This window comes from Ochotona princeps, chromosome 20, assembly GCF_030435755.1.
Source record: "Ochotona princeps isolate mOchPri1 chromosome 20, mOchPri1.hap1, whole genome shotgun sequence".
Taxonomy (NCBI): Eukaryota; Metazoa; Chordata; class Mammalia; order Lagomorpha; family Ochotonidae; genus Ochotona; species Ochotona princeps.
In genome coordinates, this window is record NC_080851.1 from 40,405,013 (window position 1) to 40,428,208 (window position 23,196).

A 23,196-nucleotide genomic window follows, 5' to 3' on the forward strand; every position below is an offset into this window, starting at 1 on the left:
AAAGTAAAAATTTATTATATAAATTTTAGCTGTGTTTAAGTGTACTTACAATAGATGATGGAAATTTCCATAAAAGTGTGTTTATTGACAGAAAGTGTTCTTGGAGTGTTTCTTAGCTTGTGAGTTACTTCCTTTGTTATCAATAGATATGCTATTTTTTTTAAGAAAACTAATGTTTCAATCACATTGTTTTAGATTGTTTCTGTTCAGAAAGAAACCCACAATAATTGGGTAAGTTACAAATGCCCTTTTTAATCTTTTCTTCAAATCGTGTATTTCATTCAGAGAGTTAACATTGGGGAGTTAAGTTTATGAAACGTAATGTGTAAAAGATTTGCCCAATTTTATTTGCATCAATAATGGAATTATGCTTACTGTGAGCTTTAAATTCTAAGTTGTATCCTGGTTGTTTTCACAGTCTTGTTTTAGTATTTTTCTTCTTCCAAAGTAGAGGAACTTGGTGCATGTGCTCATGTTTATGTATTTACATTTTGGGACATTGGATTGCTCCTTGTTATCTAGAAGAGCCTGAAAGGTCTCTGGATCATTTTACTCATTTGTCAGACAGATGGGATTAAAAAAAAGAGCTAGCTAAAGCCCTTTCTAGTTGTATCATTGAGGGTTCTCTTAAGTGATTCTGAGTGTTGGTACAAATTAAGAAAAGGGTCATCTGGGGAACTAGTTGTGCTGCAGAGGAATTGCATGATGAGGAAGTGAAGTGGCTGTAGACTTTGAGCAGTTAGAAGGAAGAGCAGAGATAGAGCTGTTGACAGTAACTGTCTACTGGGGAGTGCCTGTCACAGGGAGGTGGAGACAGCATTGAGGGATGTTTGTCAAGTGTTTGACACTGATAAGCATTAAGTCAATGTTAACTGGTGTTACCATCGTTATTATAGTGAAGACTTGCAAGTCTGAGAGGAGCATAGAATGAGAGTGGTGTGTTGACTGTCAGGTCCCTCCCCTCTCTGACATTCTGTTTGTTTTGGTTTCCAGAGTTCAAGTGAAGATTCATTAGTGAATTAGCTAGCATCATTATAGATTCATTTTTCTTCACCATTTTTCAGCATTTTCTAAATACTTATACATGTTAATTTTTAAAGATAATTTTTTTAATTCCTGTTATACTCAGCAAAGTACTTGAAAGTATTTTGCATACATAGTTATGAAATCCATTTAATATCTGTAATTGGATTTTATAATTACAGATGTTATAGATGAGAAAACAGCCCAAGGACGTATAATGATTTAGATTCTTGTCTTTTACAGTTTCTATTAGTTTGCATTTAATATTTATTTAGTACGTGTGACTTTGTGTTAAAACATTTAGAAAGTGTGTTCCCTACTTCTGGCCTAGAAAAGCAGTGGAGGTTGTCCCAGTGCCTTGGGACTCTGCACCTACATGGGGGACTGTGAGGAAGCTCCTAGCTGCTAGCTTCAGATCAGCTCAGCTCTGGACATTGTACCTCTTAGGGAGCAAAACCCTGGATTGAAGATCTTTTGTTCTCTGTTCATTTCTCTCTGTAAATCTGCCTTTCCTAGAACATTAAATAATGTGTGGATACTTTGAAAGTACCTACACACTTGATTAAGCTTGCTTTGTTTCCACTTTTTTATCTTTATAATTTCTACTATTACTTTCTTCATTGACCACTTCTTTGTTCCATCCTGTTGGATTAACTTTATTTGCTTTAAACTTACATAATAGTCTCTTTCATGTGCTGTGGTGAATATAGTGTTCTTTACTGAGGTCATTTTAAATGTATTATTCACATACACAAAATTAAGAAATCTCATGTATTTCACATGCATGATTTTAAAGTATGATTTCTACATTATTCTTGTCCCCTCTCTCCTTCCTACTTTCTTATTTTTGCTTTAGTTTTAAAAATTATATACTTTCCATTTTCTTTACAATCATAAGCTTTACCTTTCCTTCGTTAATTGAATAATTCAACCTATAATAATTAGACAATTAATGTTCTTCAGGAGAATTGGCCACAGCTATAAATGATAGTGAAATAACAAAATATGTATATATTTGTTGCACTCTGTATGTTTTTATGCAAAATTAGGGAAAGAATAAATGTCTCTTGGTGCCTGAAACAACAAGTAAGCATAATGGTCACCAATTCCATAATATTTTTGTGAAAGACAAAGTTTAATGTGTGAATGCTGTTCCATTATATGTGTGTATGAAATGAGCCTAAAGACGTGAGAAATAATTCGGTGGAGAAAGACAAGGAGAAAGAAATGGAAAAAGAAAGAGGCAGGGAGAGAGATAGGCATGCAAAAGTGAAGTCATTATTTGGTTTAGTTCTCTGAAAGCTAATCTACTTGTGCAATTTTCTGAGACTACTGATGCTCAGCTTGGAACTCAGTCCATGTCTTTCATGCAGGTGGCAAGGGATCCAGATGCTTAATCCATTGCCACTGCTTTCCAGTGTTTGTGTGTTCAAGAAGCCAGAACCAGTAGATGGAACCATAAACTGAACCCAAGTTCTCTAAAGTGGGACATGGCTGTCTTTACTGGCAACTTGCCTTCAAGGCCCAACAACAGCCCTTGCTGTGATCATTCTTTGTGTCTTTACCCTGAGAGAGTTTCAAGTTCCATTAGTGAGTGAATGTCACTTTTTCGTGAGCAGACCTCTTAGAAGGCTTTGTGGATGTGAGTGCTCAGTGTTTGAACACAGTGTTTTGGAGTATAACATAGTCATTGGCTGAAGTTTGTCTTAACCTTTGAGAATAAGCTGTAGACTCAGAACTAGGTGTTCAGTTCATGTGGCAGTGAAGATGCTGCTTAGGATACCTGGTCCTCTGTTGGGCTGCCTGGCTGTTTGGCAGATGAGGAGTAAACAGGTGTATGGAAAAAGTTTCCATTGCCATTCAGATAAAAGAATAAGAGAAGTCTTAACTATTGGCTGTGACTTTGTATGTATTTATTTTTGGCACCATGTCTTTGATATTAGTAGTCTATTGCCTATATAGTTTTCTGCCTTGTAATTAACAAGTAGCTATCTTACAGTATTATACAAAACATTCAGAAATAATTTTGTTTCCACATTATTATTAGTTCAAAAATGTGGTGATTGTAATAACAGGATGATTGTGACATAGTTTTCAGAAAAAAAGTGATGACATCATTTGTGTTGGGGAAGGATTTTTATATGTAATCTTTTTGGATGGAAAGTACTACAAATAATTTGTGAATGTTTGCTCTATTCTTTGGCCAAGTTCCTTTCTACCATTTGATGAATCATAAGTTAAATAACAAATTTGTTATTGTGTGTCCTTACATGTGTAAAAATTTGAACTGTGTGATTTTCAGTTGTATATTACAAAAGTATGTACTAAGTGATTTTACCAACCTTTATGTGATGAACTGCTGGATTTTGATAGTTTGGTTAGTCAGATTTTCTAGGTAACTACTGCATCCAACCTCCGTATTCCTCAGAATGCATTTAACTTTTCCATGTTAATTTTTTGTGGTTATTGAATAGGGTTGATATTTACCATGTTGTGTAACTTTTTGTCAGTAACATACTAAATTTTATCTTTTGTGAAATAAATGGGTTAGTATTTACACAATAGTATGTACTTAATGGAAATGTGGCATGCTCTGATTATATTAACTGTTTAAAAAATAGCCTTTAGCCACAGGCTGTGACACTATTTTAAACCTTTATGATTTCACAGAATTATATGGAGTTTTTTCTAAAAATGATTGCCTTGAGCTGGCAGCCCCCCCAGGGCTCGGGGCGGCCCTGGGGGGGTTGCCCAGCCAGGCTGGATCCAAGAATGAGGACTCAGCCTGCCAAGACCAGCGCCGCAAGGCAGTGAGGGGTTCCCTGGCTTTGGGCGGCCAGTGCACCAAATGGTGCCAGGCTCTGCCTGCTGGCTGCCCGGCGGCGAGCAACGGAGTTTTTATGATCAGAAAAAGCTGCTTAGGGACACTGTTGAATAAGGCCAGCCTTTGTGTAGGTCATAGATGAATTCCTGGTGATTCTCCGCAATAGTAACCATAAACACTTGGGCAAGAGTGGGACTGAGCCATGAAGGTTTGAATGAGAGTACCCATAAGAACTATTAGAACCAGATTGGGTCACCAACCAAACCAAAACCCAGAAGCTCGAGTGGCCTAGTAGGGAGATAGGGGGCACCTTCCTCTTAGGTAACTACCCCTCTGATGAACACAAAACCAAGATAGGGGTGGGATTGCTAAACAGAAACGCACATGCCAGTATTTATCTGGGCTGGGTAGACGGCTGGTTGGGTCGAGCTGGGCTTCAAAATGCTTCAGTAAGTTCCAGAGTTTAATGAAAGGTGGGACAGACTGAACAAGACTGCGGTAACTCTCTCACATGCATGGAAAGCAGGAAAGGGAGTAGTAGATCGGGTGGAGGTTGTGCGGAGGTGCCCCAACCGGGCTACAGCTCACATTGATTTGTCTGGAGACTGAGTGTGAAGTCGGTAGGATCGAGCCAGAGCACAATACCCGTTGGTCCAGGTGGATGACAGAGCTGGAAACAGAACTGACCCAGCAGAGTCCTGTCACTTTAAGCAGGGCTATGACATTAACAACACGCTAGAGAAACATATCGGGGGAAGATTCAGTTGGGGAGGCGAGGGTCAAACTGTATGGAAATTCTAGCCCCACAGGTCACTTCTAGAGATGGAATGGTGATGGACTAAGCTAGGTGTGACTGGGAAGCATGCCTTTGACCACAGATTGGAGAACCCACGGCAGTCTGGACTAGTTGGGGCAGCAGCACTCGAGTGTGCATCCTGAGGGGGTGCGGGGTGGGCCGGACTACAACGTTCACCAGCTCAAGCAAGGCAAAGGGGAGGGCTGGACTGCACCGGCACTGGCCCAAAGTGCAGTGGCATGTAGGAGAACGGGATCCGGGAGGGGTTCAAAGGGGAGAAACGTGAGGTTCCCCAGGCGAATTATATCTCCGACTGGTGAACTGGGGGGTCGAAAAGGCTGGGCAAAGCTGCATCAACAGCTGGTCAGTGTATTAAAATGGCAATGGAATGAGCGCGCCGGGCAATACAGAGCCCACCTTAGCCCACAATTAAGATTGGTAACCAGGGTGGAGCACAGGACATGCCCAGCTAAGTTTTTATTCCAACTGGTCTGCGTGAGCCATGGACGCTGATCCACAGTGTCTAAGGCTAAGGTTGTGACAGGTGAAGGGCTATGCCAAGCTGAGTCAGAGCAACCACCGGTATGCAGATCACTGGCTGGGAAAAGGCTGCAGTTGAGGGGCTAAGGGAACACTGTAGCTAGGTGGAGGTTCCCACCAAGGGGCACATGAGCTGGAAAGGGGCTGTGTCTGGTCAGGATACAGTTGGCACAAGTGTGGACTGGGACAAGATGCACAGGGCCAGGCCAGACTGCAAAACTTTCTGTTGCTGTGAAGGACCAGGTTAGATGTGGAACGGACTAGGCTACGTCTTAACCCCAACTGAGCCCGATATGTGGGTATGGACGAGCCGTGGCTGGGCTGAAACATCCAACAGCAAGAAACAGAATGGATTGAAGACCAGTTGGGAAGAATCCACTAATCCTACTAGGAGAGGAAGTGAAATGAGCAGTGCTGGCTCATTGACCCACTGGTATGCGCAAAATCTGGTATTGGGAGGGGCTCTGAGGGAGGAGCCTAGGCAACTCCCCTGCAGGACACAGACCCTGCAGGTAAGCGCAAGAAGCATGGAAGGAAACAGCCTAGAAGTCATGGAAAGAATCCCACAGGCATACATTTGGCGTGGGTTGGGGCAAACCAGGCTGAGCCACTTCATGTCATCCACTGGCAAATCCAAGTACCAGAACAGAGTGTGGGTCAAGCCAGGTCCGGACACGACAAAAGCAGTGAACAACTAGGAATGTCAAGTAGAAAACAGGGATGGAATATGGAACCAGTCCAGCAACTGCAACCATGAGCCGATAGGGGTGATGGACTGTGCCGGGCCCTGTGCTTGCTGGTGCATACAGGAATCTCACAAAGTTTCTTCTGGGATCCCCGCAATTGAGCTTTCAGTCTCTGGATGCTAAACATCAAATGACAGGACAGAACAAGTCAATCGACCACCTCAGCTATATATTGACAATGAAAAAATGGCCCAACTGGAGACTATATGATGGACTATATAAGTCAGTGGATTCTCCAATGACCGCATCGTTCCTGGAGTGGTGAGACTGGCAGCAATACAGTTCTGTGAAACTATCAAAACTACTTTGCCAGCTCTACCTTTGGACCAGAGATGGCCTCCCCAAGAAACTGATGAGCTTCTCTAGACAATAAGATGCAGCACTTCTTGCCTGGTAGATGCACACAATGAAAGAATCTCAACTGAATTTGATCTGTTGTAATGCAGCAAGGTGGAGGAATACACTATGGTGGTGGTGGGGAGAATCACAGGGCCTATAAAACCATGACACATAATGCAATGTAATAAGAAAAAGCACAAAAATGTAATACAGCAATGGGGTGGAGCATTCCACCATGGGGGGAGTGTACAGGGAGGGGTTGGGGCATCCCCAGAGCCTATGAAACTGTCACATAATGAAATGTAATTAATAAAATTTATATTTAAAAATAAATAAATAAAAATGATTGCCTTGAGGAAAATAAGCAAAACTGCCATTGATAATGACTCTGGGTCTCTTATTTCCATTGCCATAGCTCATGGAATATTTCTTGATTAATCAAACATCCTTCATCTGACATGGGGAGCTTAACATTCATTTACAAGTGCACAATAGACTTCAGCTTTATGTTCACGTTATTCTCTTACTCTAACTCATTTCCTGTTTCAATAAATCCTTAAAATGAAAATCTTTTATTTAGATAAGATTTTTAATAAAAATGATATGTGCATTGACTATGATATTTGTACACTCTCACTAAGATGCTATTGCTCATTTTAATCTAAACTTTGCATATCTTTAAGTTGGCAGCTTGTACTGCTGAAAGAAGCCTGAATGACTTGAAGCAAGAAAATAAAAAGAAAATGTAAGTATATCAGTGATAACACTTGAAAACTTTGGCTACTTTATTCTGCTTTATGAAATAGTTAATTATTTTGTACGCATAAATAGGAAAGGGTATGGTGAATCTTGCATATTTCATTTTGAAGTATTTACACATTTTGTGGCTGTTGTTAAGTTCTTGGGTCACTGGAATATTATTTGAAAGAACAAAGCTTTCCTACAAAATTTTAAAGTTTTCCATCTTTGATATTTATATGAACGAAGTTAGGTAGCTAGTTCATTGTCACTATTTTGAAAGCACATCAAAAATATCCAAACCAAGTGGAAAAGGCAATTAAAATTTGTGCATTTTGAAAGTGAAATTTCAAAGATATTTCCATTATTCTCTAAGTGGTATCAAGAAAATGAAAAAAAATCACAAATAACAAAAAATATGTTGATAGCTCCAATAAACAGAATGAAATAAAGCTTGGAAATTCTAGTCCTATATTGCACATTCAGTTTTTGTGATTACTGGATATTCTCAATTTCTGATTGAATTTGTTCATTCATCTCTCGGGATATTATTTGATCCTAAACTATTTGGGAGGGGGGACTGTTGAAGTAATATTTATACTTGTAAGGTAGTGTTATTTCTATTATGTGAATATTCAGTATATTTTTGCTTTAAATATAGTGATACTGTCAGGGCAGGTCAGGGAAATAAAGAGGACATGCATGATTGCATTATTCCTTACATGCATCTCTGATTACACACAAATCACTGATTCAACTTTCTTGGGTAGATTGTTCCTGCTGTTGTTGGGTTTTTGATCCCGAGTATAGCAGCAACCTCATTTCTTGTCTCGCAGGAAAGAAGAATTTTCATGCGGACACAATTTAATTTTAAAGCAAGATTTATTAGAAAAGTTGAGAAAGCTCTGAGATAGAAAGGACCTTTACCCCCTACCATAGTAGCAGGAGAAGTGGAGAAAAAAGAGACGCTAGTCTTCTGCCATAGTGGCAGGAGGAAAAATGGAGAAAGAAACCCATATTAATGGTGGAGAAAGCATCTTTTAAATGTTTACTTCAAAGGGGCTCTCCAAGGAAAGAAGGAAATTCCTGGTCCCCCTGGTATCTGGCTTTGGGGCAAAAGACCAGACAGGTGTCAGACATTGGACATTCCTAGCGATGAGTACTACTTCCTCCAGTCCTTCAATGATAAGGAGACCAGTCTGAGGCCCTCCCACACAATGGCCAGAGATAGTGACTGGTACTTCAGGTTGAGGAATTGATACACTAAAGCACCTTTGTTCCGTGGAAGAGTCAAGTTCTGGTGAATCCAAGAAATGGTGGGGGGAAATACTCTTTTATATTTGAGTAAAAATGGCTTGATGACCCAGAATACTCTAACTTACTACTACCCAGTCTAACTCTTCTCACACTGCCAAGTATTCCTTGACTCATCAAAGCGGGTTCATTTGCTTGGTTGATCAGAGTGACTGCTCAAGCCATCCTTGACTTCTGGTTTTATGTTGTGTTTTAGTAAGCTTTTAACGACTATTTGAAGTACTGACTAGTAATATCTTAGGAAGGAAGATTTATTTTGGCCAACAGGCTCTAGATACACTATCCAAAATTGAGTGGTTCCATGGGTCCAGGACTGGTGAGGGTGGAGAACAGTGGAGAGCCCATTCATTACACAGCAGACAAGGAAGCAGAGAGCGATGTGAAGCATACTCTGCCTCTGTAACCTACCTGCCCTCTCTTGAGATGCACCTCCCCATGGTGACCCGTTAGTGCCTTGGGATTTCTCATTAGGCTCATGCACAGCCTAGTTGCCATGAATAGATGTAATCTCCACCATCAATTCACTATTGTTAGTCATTGAATATTGGAATATAAATGGCATGAATTTAAGGATCTAAATTGTAAATTCTGTATTTATTCTATTGCTCAATATTGGCAGTTTTCTTATAAACCTTATTCCTCTATTTTAGTGGTTTTTTGTTTTCTGTGATGAATTTTTTTTTCAGCTTTAAGGATTCTCCCATCCTCTCCCATTCCTCTTTCCCCATTCCACCTAACCATTTCTCCCCTAGGTTCACAATGTTATAATCCTTCAGGAGTAGTCACAAGTCCAACATTCTGTCTTAAAATATATATCCTGGCACAATGGGAATTTACCCACGTGGGAGTCCATCTTTTATTCAGGAGTAGAGACGCATACAGGGATATTTATTCACTCCCAGTATTCTAGTCTCCATTATGCAGTTGATATATGAGAAAAGACATACACACACACAAACACACATATATATATACTTATCTGTTTACCAATATATGTATTTGTTTTATGTAGTTGCATAACATTGCCTTATTTCAGAGAGAACATATTGTATTCTTTTCCTTTTGGAACTTGTTTATTTCACTAAACATAGTGCTCTCCTCTCCAATTACAAATAGTAGATTGTTGCTATTGGTAGATTTTCACTATTTTTATGGGTATATATGTTTTGATGAAGTAAATATACCACTTTTTTGTAACCATTGCAGTTTCTATGGATATAAGATTATTAGTATATGATTGCTGTCATGGATTGTGCTGCTGAAAATATAGGTATGCAGGTCACTTTCTCATATTCAGATTTCAATTCATGTGGATATATTCCCAGAAGTGGGATACCTCAATCATATGGCAGATCAGTTTCCACTTGCCAAAGCACTCTCCATACTGATTTCCATAGTAGCTTTACAAGGTACTCTCCCCACCAAAATGGAGCAGGTGTGCCCTTCTCCCTCATTCTTATGAGTGGTGGTATTAGTAGAATTCTGTGTGTAGGTCTTTCTCACTGGAGTGAGGTGGGACCTCAGTACTGTTTGTATTTGCTTTTCTCTAATGGCTATGGAGCCTGAGCGCTTTTTCATATGTCTGCCAGCCATTTGAATTTTTCCTTTTTTTTTAAAGTTTTATTTATTTTATTACAAAGTCAGATATACAGAGAGGAGGAGAGACAGAGAGGAAGATCTTCTGTCCGATGATTCACTCCCCAAGTGAGCTGCAACGGCCGGTGCGCGCCGATCCGAAGCCAGGAACCAGGAACCTCTTCTGGGTCTCCCATGCAGGTGCCGGGTCCCAAATCTTTGGGCCGTCCTCGACTGCTTTCCCAGGCCACAAGCAGGGAGCTGGATGGGAAATGGAGCTGCCAGGATTAGAACTGGCGCCCATGTGGGATCCAGGGTGTTCAAGGCGAGGACTTTAGCTGCTAGGCCACGCCACTGGGCCCTGAATTTTTCCTTTTGACAAATTCCTGCTCATGACCTTCATCCATTTCTTAATGGAGTTGTTTGGCTGTTGTTTGAGTATCTGATGCTTTCTGTAAATCTTGGATGTTATTCCACTATCTGCTGTATATTGTGCAAAAAATTTTCCATTTGGTTGATTCACAGACTGCTTTTCCCTGTGCCATATAACTTCAAGCACACTGCACTGTCCCAAGTCAGAAATTTCTATGCAATTGTTTGCTCCACAGATAGATGTAATAGGGAAGTGAGAAGTTGAATCCAGCAGCTTCAAGTGGATTTTTCCATGTGGATGGCTAGGGTACAAACAATTATGACCACTACCTTCAGCTTCTCCCAGAAATTGAAAGGGAGCAGGATCTCAAGGGCAACATCTGAGACAAGGGCCAGGAGCCATGTGGGTATCAACATTGCAGATGTTATCTTTACCTGCCACACCACAATGCCCAATCCATACTTCAGGATTTGTGTTGACTTTATATAATAAATCCAATGCAAATAATGACAAGCCTACCCTGTATATTTGGACAGTGGTGGAAAATATTAGTGCTTATTTATTGTATAGTTGCAACATTTCAACCCCAGCTTTGGTATAGCTGACTTTGTAATAAAAATAAATAAATCTTTAAAATATCATGGAAGTTTTGGGATTTTTCAGGACATGAAAAATAATGTGGATAAAATGGCAGATTTGTGGTGTACCTGCAGTGTTAGAAAACATTGAGCTATTCTTGTTAGGTTAAAATGAAAAATGTTCTACAGGTTTGTGATTAGAAGAGTGGATAGAGAAATCCTATAGCCTGTGGTACTATGCCATAAAAAATAAGATAAATAAATGAACTTTTCACCTCTGACAATGCAACTTAAAACAAAGTACTGAATGCCCCATATGTCACTGAAGAAATGAAAACAAAATCAAAAACCTTCTTGAAGAAAATGTTGCTAGTGTATGACCTACATGTCACTGAGAAATTAATAAGAAAAAGGTGTTTGAAAGAAATGAAAATAAAAATAAAAATATTAAAACCCATGAGATGCAGCAAAACGAATATTGAAAGTGAAATTTATAACATCTGGGGCTTACAAAAAAACAGAAATATCTCAAATAAATGACCTAGCATATCTTCAAGGACTTACTGAAAAATAAAAAGGCCAGCAGAGTGGCCTAGTGGCTAAAGTCCTCGCCTTGAATGCCCCGGGATCCCATATGGGCGCCAGTTCAAATCCTGACAGGCTTGCTTTCCATCCAGCTCCCTGCTTGTGCCCTGGGAAAGCAGTGGAGAATGGCCCAGTGCTTTGGGACTCTGCACCCATGTGGGAGACCTGGAGGAGATTCCTGGCTCCTGGCTTCAGATCGGCATAGCACCGGCCATTGTGCTCACTTGGGGAGTGAATCATCGGACGAAAGATCTTCCTCTCCATTTCTCCTCCTCTCTGTATATCTAACTTTGTAATAAAAATAAATAAATCTGAAAAAGAAAAAAAAATAAGAAGTGATCAAGAAGCTAGAAATGATTAAAATCACAGGAAAAACAAATAGAATTGAAGCTAAGAAACTACAAATTGCAACAGGGAAGTACCTTTTTTATGAAGATTAACAAGACAATGTTGTAAGATAAGCAAAGTAAACAAAAGAGGAAAAAAATTAGAGACAAACAAATATCATAAACTAATAAGATGATCTCTTCTTGATGGATGGATTCCTTGCTCATTGTGTGGTATCCTTCTTCATTTCCTTTAATATTATTCATGTCAGTTTGCATCTATTTTTGTTGATGAGATATGTCTGCCATAGGCAGTAGATAGATGGGTTTTGCTTTTTGATCCAGCCTGTTAATCACTGACACTCTCTTGATCCATTTAAGTCATTTATATTCAGGGTTAATACCAATAGGTAGTAATTTGGTGTTGTCATTTTAACCATGCATTGTTCATTGTTCAATTTAGTCTTTTGTTTTATTAGGATATTCTCCATGTTTGCCTTTGGTTTGGGCAGATGCTATTCGTTTCCTCTGTCAATAGAACAACTTTTAGTATTGTTTTTGGGCAGGTCTGGAAGAGACAAACTCAGGTTTTCTTATTGTGGAAGAATTTTATTTTCAAAAACAAAGGAAAGCTTTGCTGGGTACATCATTTGGGGCTTACATTTTTTTTTCCTTTTAGAATCTGAAATATATCACTCATTTCTTTTGGCCTGTAGAGTTTCCTATGAGATGTCATTGGTGAGGCTGATTGGGTTGCCTCTGCATGTTAATTGCTTTTTTCACCTGCATATTAAAGGATCTTTACTCTGTTTTCTACTGAATAGAACTTGATTATCTTTTATCCTGGCCAAGATCACTTTTGGTCAAAGATTCTGAGAGTTCTGTGCCCCTCCTGTATTTTGTTTCCAATTCTTTCTCCATATTAGGGAAGTTTTCATTTATTATTTCATTGAATACATTTTTAAATCCAGTGTCTCTGCACATTCTTGAGTTCCCATAACTCTTATATAGCCTTTTAATACTGTGTCTTGGCCCCAGTGCAATAGCGTAGTGGTTAATGTCCTCGCCTTGCATGTGCCAGGATCCAATATGGTCACCACTTCTAATCCTGGCAGTCTTGCTTCCCATCCAGCTTCCTGCTTGTAGCCTGGGAGAGCAGTTGAGGATGGCCCAAAGCCTTGGGAGCTGAAGCCACGTGGGAGACCCGGAAGAGCTCCTGGCTCGTGGCTTCGGATTGGCTCAGCTCCAGCCATTGCGGTCATTTGGGGATTGAACCATCAGACAGAAGATCTTCCTCTCTGTCTTGCCTCCTCTTTGTGTGTCTGACTTTGCAATAAGAATAAATCTTTTAAAAATAGTGTGTCTTAATTCTTGAATATTTTTGTTAGCTTGACTCTGCTCCTCTTCCAGCTTTTTAATTTCTGTCCCCATTGTTAAAGAAAATGTCTTTCAATTCTGACATTCTTTTCTTCTGCCTCATTCTATTATTGAAGCTTTCCACTGAATTTTTAATTTGTTCTATTGTGTCCTTCATTTTAAATTATTTGTCTTGATTATGTTTCAGCATTGCTATTGCCTGTAAGACTTATTCCTTAAGTTTCTTGAATACTGTTTTTGCTTCTCGCTGTTTTTCTTTATACCGTTTTTAAAAATTCTTTTTTCACCATTTTTGAGATTTCTTCCTCAGTTAACTCTGAGGTTCCTTTGTAGGGGAGACATCAGTACTATTCATTGTGCCTCTGTCTCTTCTTTTGCTTTGCAGCATTGCACATCTGGCAAGCAGATACCTCTCCTTAGGGGACACTTCTAAGCTGTTTGCCCACTGGTCTACAGGTCAATTTTCCTTGTTGCATTTAGTACCTGATTCTTTCTTCACAGTCACCTGTGCTACTTCCTCCAGTGAATTTCAGTCTCAAGTTCTGTGTTAGACTTCCACCATGGTCTCTGTAGCCCCGGCTCTCAGTTCTCCACTTTCTACCCCCTATGATCCTGTGCTATGGCTTCACCTTTGCCTCTATAGCCTTTTTTCCCACTCTCAGGTAGAACTGTGCTTGTGAGTAAAGAGTCACCAGCTATCCTAAGTTACAGGGTTGCCAGCAGTACTGCTCTTGTTGAAACCTGCTGACCATTAGATCTGAGGGCCACCAAGATCTATTTTGGGTGGAACCTATGATATACCATTTTGTTATTATTTTCCCTGTGAAACTAGTACAATGTATTGTCCTGGAAGTGAATTCTTCTCTGGCTCAGTGACTGCAAGCCACTGTTGTTTCTTCAGCTGCTCAGCCTTATCCTCAGTACACAAGATGGCAACCCATGTGGCACTCAAAGGATTTCTGACTGTCTGCACCTTATGCTGTCTTTAAAAACATTCTTCTCTCCCATATCCATGGTCATCATAGTTTCATGTACTTCCAAATGTGGTGGCTTCTACCATCGCTTTAATGCTTGCACAACACCTGATATGGTGAAATGCTTCCTAAGTGACATTTAATATAGTATGTGGAATATAAAACATTTACTGAGCCCCTGAGTTCCATAGTTAATTCACTAAAGGTCATAAAGGTCCAGAGTCATCTGTTTGGGATTTCAAATATTACGTCAATCAAGATGGATAGTGTAGTATCAAAGAACCACTATCTGTGAGCCCTGCAACTGGATCAAATCACAGTCACATATTGCATACTGTTGTTTGTGTCAGACAGTGAATGTGATGGTGGTCCCAAACATTTGTGTTACCTGGTGATGTGATAAGTATACTAGTTCAAGTATATTTTCAGAATTTGTCCTTGTTTTTCAGTGCCACAAGGCTTGACTTTGTTTCATTTGCATTTTTATTCAACAGGAATTTTAGAACCCTCTGTATCCCTGTTCAGTCCTTAAGATCAGGCTTTAAGACATTTTCTGGTGCAGTCTAAGGGCTCCATAAGTACTTATCACTGCAAGCAGTATGCACACTAATAGAAATAGGCAGCACTGATTATACTTTGGGTGTAATATAATTTTCTAAGGCAAAATTTACTTTAGGTATAATATAATTTTGTTGCTTTCTGGTCTGACCTGGAAGCCTCGTCAAGATTTTAAAAACTGGTTTGAAAATGATTTATTCGTTTACTTATTTGAAAGCATTGGAGAGAAAGAGAGAGAGAGAGAGAGAGAGACCTTGCACCTGCTGGTTGATTTCTTCAGATAGCTACAACAGCCAGTGCTGTGCCTGGCTGAGGCACTGCATGTGGGATTCCCACATCATTAACCACCAATCTAAAATGACTGGAACCCAGTTTATTGTGGCTTACTCCAGTGTAACAAATATAATGCTGCTTTATATAGGAGTCTGGATAAATATTATGTGTACGTGTAATTTCTTTTTTTTTTTACCTTTTAAATCTTAGTCCTGTGCCAAATTCATACACAATTCTGGAGACTTTCGTGATAGCAAGTTTATTTTAAGAGATGTTGCTTTGAAACTTGAGTTTGTAATTTATTTCTATATCAGAAATGCTTGCATATTAGTTTTCATGTTGTGTTTGCAGTGATAATTATGGATATTTTTATGGGAGGCTCCAGTTTTGGTACAGGTAAAAGCATATAAGTCTTTTTTTTATGACATGCCTTGAATATATTTTGAATTTTCACTTTTGCTTTAAGGTACCTATTGGTCGAGGAAAACTGCCAGCTAGATCAAAGGGCTGATGTGTCACTTGTGGATGAAGTCTGCAACTATACAAAAAAAGAAATCTTGATCTATAGGTATTAAATGCCTTTTGTTTTGTGGCTGTAACATGTCTAAAACTCATTTTTATTTTTTAAGGATTGCCTAAATGATAGCAATGTTAACATTAGTGAAAGAAGAAAAAATCAGATCTCTCATTTAATTCTTACAGTGTGCTTTTATGAAGTCAATTTTATCAGGCAATTCTCTTGGTGTTTTAATTAATATTTCGATATAGTATATTCCCGTAATTTCATATTAATAGTCGAATAATTACTTTTTGTTCATAGAAAAAGAGTTGAAGATCTTGAACAAGAAATGGATAGAACCATTCGTAATTCCCAAAGATTGGTATGTATGTGTGTGTGTGTGCATTCATTCATTCATATAGTTTTTTAATATCAGTGTGTTTATATGGATTGAAAGAGAAATGGAATACATTGACCAGTTGTATGTGTTTCTTTTGTGTTTAGAGATATTTTCACATTTTCAGGATTTCAAATAATGTGAGATAAAAAATATCTTAGAATTATATCTGCTGGGAAAATGAAACACATTGTACTCAACAAAGGAAAGATTTTAAAACATCAGTGGGGTCTCATGTTAAAGCAGGATAGTTATCTGTGAAAAAGACATCTGTTTCGTGGACAGTTATTCCAGGATAACATAAAGTAGACGTGTACCATTTAAAATCGTTAATTACCTTTACATGTAAAGCACAATAGATAATATGGCCGTTGAGGTTTACATTAGAGGTGTTTGTGACTTTGGAGTTGCTTGAAGTATTTTTTTCAATTTGTCAGTTATTTCCAGTGTTTATGATAAATGTACTTATATTATAAAAAACATTGAATTTTTTGTTTTTTAGATACTTTCTTATAACAAAGAAGCACAAATCAATTGGGTAAGTTTCACACTGCCTTAAATGTTTTGTTTTGTCTGTGTTTAATTAAATTTTGGTTTTCTGTCAAGAACCTAGGCATGGCAATTGATGGAAAAAGCGCTATGTTAAAAAAAAAGGTAGTAAAATTATGTGCCTCTGATAAATACTGCATTGTTCAATTATGGTTATTCATTCAGTCTACTTTCAGCACAATGCTACTTCAGAAAGAACTTGTATTCTGCTAGGGGTTTAGAGGAACTTGGTTTATATGCTCCTGTTTATGCATGTACATTTTGGAACATTGGATTGCCCCTTGTTATCTAGAAGAACCAGAAAACTCTGTGGATCATTTTATTCATTTAATAGACATGAGACAGCTGAATGGTACCCAGTGGCCTTTTCGGGGTATATAGCAGCCGGTCCGGTCCTGTATATAAACTAAAATTGAGATGTCAATGAGCTAATCATAGGTTGTGGTTAGGACTTGTTTTTTTGTTATTTTGTTCTTTGTTTTTTTTTTTTTCTTTAACATACTGGTTACTCAAAACTATGTCAATTCCATAATATTGCAAATTGCTGTTGATGTTATATTGGGACTCTTAATTGACTGGGATGATATTATACCAGCTCTGACTTCGGACCAGAAATGGTCTCCCCAAGAAACTGTTCAACCCATCTGGACAACAAGTAGCTGGACTCCATGCTTAATATATGTTTGCAAGGAAAGAATCTTGATTGAATTTGAACTGTAATGCTGCATCAAGGTGGAGGAATCCACCAGGGGGGAGGGGAGAGGGAGGGGGAGGGGGATTCCCAAAGCCTATGAAACTGTCATATAATGCTAAATATTAATTAAAAATAAAATAAAAAAAACAAATGGGATTAGAAAAAGAGCTAGCTAAAGCCCTTTCTAGTTCTAAAACTGAGGGTTCTATTAAGTGATTCTGAGTGTTGGTACAAATTAAGAAAAGGATCATCTGGAGAACTCGTTGTCTGTGCTGCAGAGGAACTGCATGATGAGGAAGTGAAGTGGCTGTAAACTTTGAGCATTTAGAAGGAAGAGCAGAGGTAGAGCTGTTGACAGTAGCTGTCTACTGGGGCGTGCCTGTCACAGGGAGGTAGAGGCGTCATGCCCTGTAGTTAAATGTGTTGCATCAGAAATCAGTCTGTCTTGGTTGTATGCACTCTTTATGACAATTCCCTGTTTTTCTTACCTATAAAGTAGAGATACTAATAGTACTCATTTCTTGGCTTATTGTGACGATTAAGAAATATATGGATGTTTGTCAAGTGTTTGACATGATTAGGCATACGTGTTACCATTGTTGTTACCTGAAGACTTGTAGATGTTAGGCAAGTCTGAGTGGAGCATAGCATGAGAGTGGTATATATTTATTGACATTGTCCTGACTCAGTTACACCAGTTGTTAGATTTTGGAGATAAAGCAAAGGTCTTGAGCTCATTTGTTAATGTCTTCACCTAAATAACTATAACAACCAGTGTTCAGATGATGCAGAAGGGTGCCATAAAGTCATCCTCAATATCACTGTCATTGGATAAACTTTTTTAGCACTCTTAGACATATATACACACATATACCAACACATGAGCATACATACATATATACATGCACATGCACTTTTTGAAAACTTTGTAATGTTTATATATTGAATTGACAGGTGGAGGGAGGGATAGACACAATTAACCTTCCATCAGATGGTACCCTTTTTTTAAGGATTTATTTATTTTTATTTATTGGATGAGCTCATCTTAGGCAATTGTGGACAGTTGGGGACTGAATGAGTAGGCAGAAGTGCTGTGATCTTTTAAAAATGTTTTTAAAAATTTTATCTTCCACATAGTTTACATATTTCATAGTTCTCAAATATATGGTTTTAAGAACATGATAAAGTTCCCCTTTACCTTTCCTGCATTGTTCATCCTTTCTTATTTTTGTTTCAATCTTTTCATTTTCTTTAAATGTGCAAGATTTCCCTTTCCTTAAATAAATATTTGAGTATATGTTAAGTAGAAAAATTGCTGTTCACGAGGAGTTTAGACAAAGGCAATAAGTATTTGTTCAAAAATATATTATTATTTTTGTTATTATGTATATTTGTGGGATGTTGCCCCTGGATCTCTGCCTGCTAAGGCCATGCTGGAGGCCACAGGTACGTGACACACCATATCCTTAGCTGAGACCTCAAGCTGGCCTGTTCACTGGACATGCAGCAAGAATGATGAGAGCTGCATCCCAGTCTCTCTTCTCTGCCCCTTTAATGAACTGTGCTAGGACTTCCTTTATAAACAACTCTAGGAAGTCAAATGTTACATTCATCCTGCTTTTCAGCAGGTAAGGAGTTTGCCCTGAGATACAGCCAGCTTTCTGTGCTTCCTGACCTTCAACTTTATTGGAGGCATCAAAGAGACAGGCATATCTAGCAGCCTGTCACAGTATCGTGTTTGGGTGGAAGTGTTGTCAGGACCACCTTTCTGCCTGCCCGTTTTCCTACTCTTTATAAGCGTGTGACTTCTTTCAAATAAACCGACATCCCCTACTATCAGTTTGTCTCCATTGTTTCTGCTGCAGAGGATCACTGTGACCTCATCCCCGAGATTAGTTACCCCATAAAGTGAAAACATGTCTTTTGGAAACTGATTATTAAAACTGAATGTTCTCCATTTGCATGCATTTTGTTGTGAAAGATGTTTAATTTGTGTATGTGTGTGTGTGTGTGTGTATGTATGTGTGTATGTGAGAGAGAGAGAAAGAAAATGTTGTAAAGTATTTGAGGGCCCAGGGATATAAACATTGAGTAAATTCTCATCTTGCATGCACCAGGATTCCATAACGGTGACAGCTAATGACCTGCTTGTTATACTTCCTATCTAGCTCCCTGCTTGTGGCCAGGGATATCAAACGAGTAAATCCAAAACCCTTAGGATTATACACCCATGTGGGAGAGCTGAAGGAGACTCCTGGCTCCTGACTTTGGATGAGCTCAGCTTAGGCAATTGGGGACAGTTGGGGACCGAATGAGTGGTCAGAAGAACTTTCTCTCTTCTGTCTACTCATTCACTCCTTCCAATAAAGATGAATTAATCTTGGGTCTGGCACAGTGGCCTAGTGGCTAAAGTCATTGCTTTGAACGTGCCAGGATCCCATATGTGCACCAGTTCTAATCCCTGCAGTTCTGCTTCCCATGAAGCTCATTGCTTGTGGCCTGGGAAGGAAGTCTAGGATGACCCAAAGCCTTGCCTTCCTGTACCCACGTGGGAACCTGGAGAAAGTTCCTGGCTCCTGGCTTCACACTGGCACAGCACCAGCCATTGTAGTCTCTCAGGGAGTGAATCAGCGGATGGAAGATCTTCCTCTCTGTCTCTTTCTCTCTGTATATGTAACTCCACAATAAAAATAAATAAATCTTATTAAAAAAGATAAATGAATCTTAAAAAACGTTATTTGTGTAAGAATTGCCAGGGAGAGAAGAAAAAGGAGGAAGAGACAAAAAATCCTGCACATAACTGCTTTTGTCCTGAGAACCCACAATGATTGTGGCTGGGCTGTAGCTGAAGCTGAGAGCTTGGAACTCAGTCCATATCTCTCATGTAGATGGCCAGGAATCCAGATGCTTAATCCATTACCACTGCTTCAGAGTGCATGATCAGGAATCCAGAACAAGGAGATGGAGCCATGAATTGAACCCAAGTTCTCTAAAGTGGGACATGGCTGTCTTTAGTGGCAGCTTGCTTTCAAGGCCCAACAACAGCCCTTACTGTGATCATTCTTTGTGTCTTTACCCTGAGATAGTTTCAAGTTACATTAGTGAGCGAATGTCACTTTTTCATCAGCAAACCTCTTAGAAGGCTTTGTAGATGTGAGTGCTCAGTGTTTGAACACAGTGATTTGGAGTATAATATAGTCATTGGCTGAAGTTTGTCTTAACCTTTGAGAATAAGCTGTAGACTCAGATCTAGGTGTTCAGTTCATGTGGCAGTGAAGATGCTGCTTAGGATACCTGGTCCTCTGTTGGGCTGCCTGATTTAAGTCCAGGCTCCTCTGCTTCTTATCCAGCTTCCTGCTAATGTGCACCTTAGGCTAGAGCAGCTGATGGTTGAAGAACTTGGTCCCTGACACCCATGTGGGAGACCCAGATTGAATCCTGGGTTCTTCTTTAGTCCGGCCTGTCTCTGGCTGTTTGGCAAATGAGGAGTGAATAAATTTATGGAAAAAAATCTGATTCCTTGTCTTTCATAATAAAAGAATTTGCCATTAGTTTGTATAGATTTTTTTTCTCAAGAATTTGCCATTAATTTGTATAGATTTTTTTTCATATATAGCCTTAATATTACTAGATTACCAGTGATTCAATTTTTTCTTCTACTTAACAAGCAAATGTGTTAAAGTACAGAAAAGCATTTTGAAACAGTGTGTTTCCACATTGTTAACAGTTTAATATGTTATGTATTTTCTTAATCTGTTTTGGTATAATTTTTTAGTAAAAATTGATGACATCATTACATACTGGAAAAGATTTTACACATGCACTATTTTTTGAAAGCAAGGCCTACAAAGAAGTAAGGTATCATTTTTGTAAATATTTATGTGACCTATTCTTTGGCCATTACTCTTTTTAGCATGTACTTAAACTTTAGGCAAATATAAATTTGATATTATATTTTGATATTATATTTCCTTTTATTTGTGAAAAGCTGCATACTATGTGTTCTTTTAACTTGTAGAAAATTGGGCCCGGCGGCGTGGTCTAGCGGCTAAAGTCCTCGCCTTGAAAGCCCCGGGATCCCATATGGGCGCCGGTTCTAATCCCGGCAGCTCCACTTCCCATCCAGCTCCCTGCTTGTGGCCTGGGAAAGCAGTCGAGGACGGCCCAATGCTTTGGGACACTGCACCCATGTGGGAGACCCGGAAGAGGTTCCAGGTTCCCGGCTTCGGATCGGCGCGCATCGGCCCGTTGCGGCTCACTTGGGGAGTGAATCATCGGACGGAAGATCTTCCTCTCTGTCTCTCCTCCTCTGTGTATATCTGGCTGTAATAAAATGAATAAATCTTTAAAAAAAAAAAAAAAAAAAAAAAACTTGTAGAAAATTATAGACCAACAGTTTTGTCCAGAGGGATTTGCTTGGGAGAATTTCACATCAGAAACTCCTCTCCCAACCCCACCAACACTTTCCCACACGAGGAAATCAGGGGAGAAGCAGGGACTCATACTCACATCCATTAAAAGGGCAGTCTGAATGCAGACCGCACTGTCGGCCCTTTGCTGAGACACTTGCCTGCTCTATCAGGTGCAGGAATTTCTGTTTCCTCATTTTTTCCAATAAACTAGGTTAAAATTGATTAAAACATTATAGACCAAGTGACAGTACTTACATTTATATGAATAAGGTAGTAAATCTTTTTTTTTTTTTTTTTTTGGACATTTTTGCCTTCCACAAAAATGCATGTAATCTAAGTTTTCTAAGAATAACATACTTTGAGTTTTGGCTTTTTATCAATACAAATGTAATATGATGTATAGAATTCTGTGGGCTTCATTGAAGTCCAACAGACATTGATCATATCAGCTATATTAAAAGGTGTGTTTTTTACCAGCAAGCTGTAAAAGTGTCTTAGACCTTTATGGTTTCACAGAATTGCAGTTTGTTTTCTCTAGAGATGATTGCCTTGAGGTAACTGACCAAACTTTCCAAGCTCTACGACTCTAAGTCTTTTTCCTTTGCTTGAAGCTTGCAACCTGTTAAATAGCCCTTAGCTTATTACTTGGCCAAACAATTCTTGATCTTACATAAGAGAGCACCATTTGTTGGCAGGTCATTTGCTTACCTGAAACTCATTTATTTTTTCAATAATTTCTTAAATACAATGTATTTTACTTAGAATTGGTTAAAATTATATGTGCATTGGCTGATACATTTCTGCTCTGTGATATTTGTTTATTTTTTGCATAGATATTTTAATAATATTTTGTTGTCTTTAAGTGGGAAGCTTTTACTGCTAAAAGAAACATCAATGACCTAAAGAAAGAAATGACTGGTGATATGCAAATGTGAGTATTTTAGTATTAACATTTAAAAAGTTTATTGCATTGTTATTTTATTAATTAGGTAATTCTGTCATAAGGACATGTAGCAAGTTTTCCAGTGAATCTGGCATATTTGATTGTGAAGTATCTACTAGTGTTTTTCCAGCTGAAATACTTAGGTTCCTGAACTATTACTTGGAGGAAACTTATGTGATATATCTGTATAAAATCTTGTTTTTCACATTTTCATATTGATATGGTCCTGAATCAGCAGCTTGTGTTGGGTTATTGATTTGGAAACCACATTTTTCCCCACGGATGTGGTTAGATCTGTTCACTTGTCAGTCAAGTGACTCGCTTGTAGAGATGCCTCTCTGCACATGGAACTTGAAGTTGCACATACCACTCTCCTCCAAGCCCCCACTGGAGCCCATGTTGAAGAGAAACTCACACTGTCTTGCAGGAGATGCAGCACAGACATGTATAGAAAAAAAAAAGTAGGTTTTCAAGCCAGAGATGCTGGAGTCAGAAGGATGAAATGTAAAGGATGAAGCTCTGACACAGTTATGCTCCAAATATCAACATCTTTTGATAAGTTTGTGAAGAGCAATTGTATTATCTCAGGTCCTCATTTTTCTGCATAAATTGACATTGTTTTGCAATATTAAGCTGGATGGGAGAATAAACATGTGATGTACAATAGAAGGGGGAAAATAAGTGTACTGTGAGAATGGTCTTTGTTTTCCCAGAATTGATTTCTTACCATAGTGTGCATTCTTGCTTGTTTTTCTACTCTCAG

General features: G+C 38.8%; 1 protein-coding gene across 1 annotated transcript in view; it reads left to right on the plus strand.

Moving 5' to 3' along the window:
- Positions 1-16,144, plus strand: part of LOC131482770 (cTAGE family member 9-like) — a 565,689-nt gene extending 549,545 nt beyond the window's left edge. Inside the window, exons 7-11 of the mRNA XM_058678176.1 lie at positions 196-231; positions 6,952-7,013; positions 15,406-15,507; positions 15,760-15,820; positions 16,121-16,144. Of these exons, the coding sequence (XP_058534159.1) occupies positions 196-231; positions 6,952-7,013; positions 15,406-15,507; positions 15,760-15,820; positions 16,121-16,144 (285 nt within the window). The remainder of the gene's footprint in view (positions 1-195; positions 232-6,951; positions 7,014-15,405; positions 15,508-15,759; positions 15,821-16,120) is intronic.
- The last annotated feature ends 7,052 nt before the right edge of the window (positions 16,145-23,196 follow it).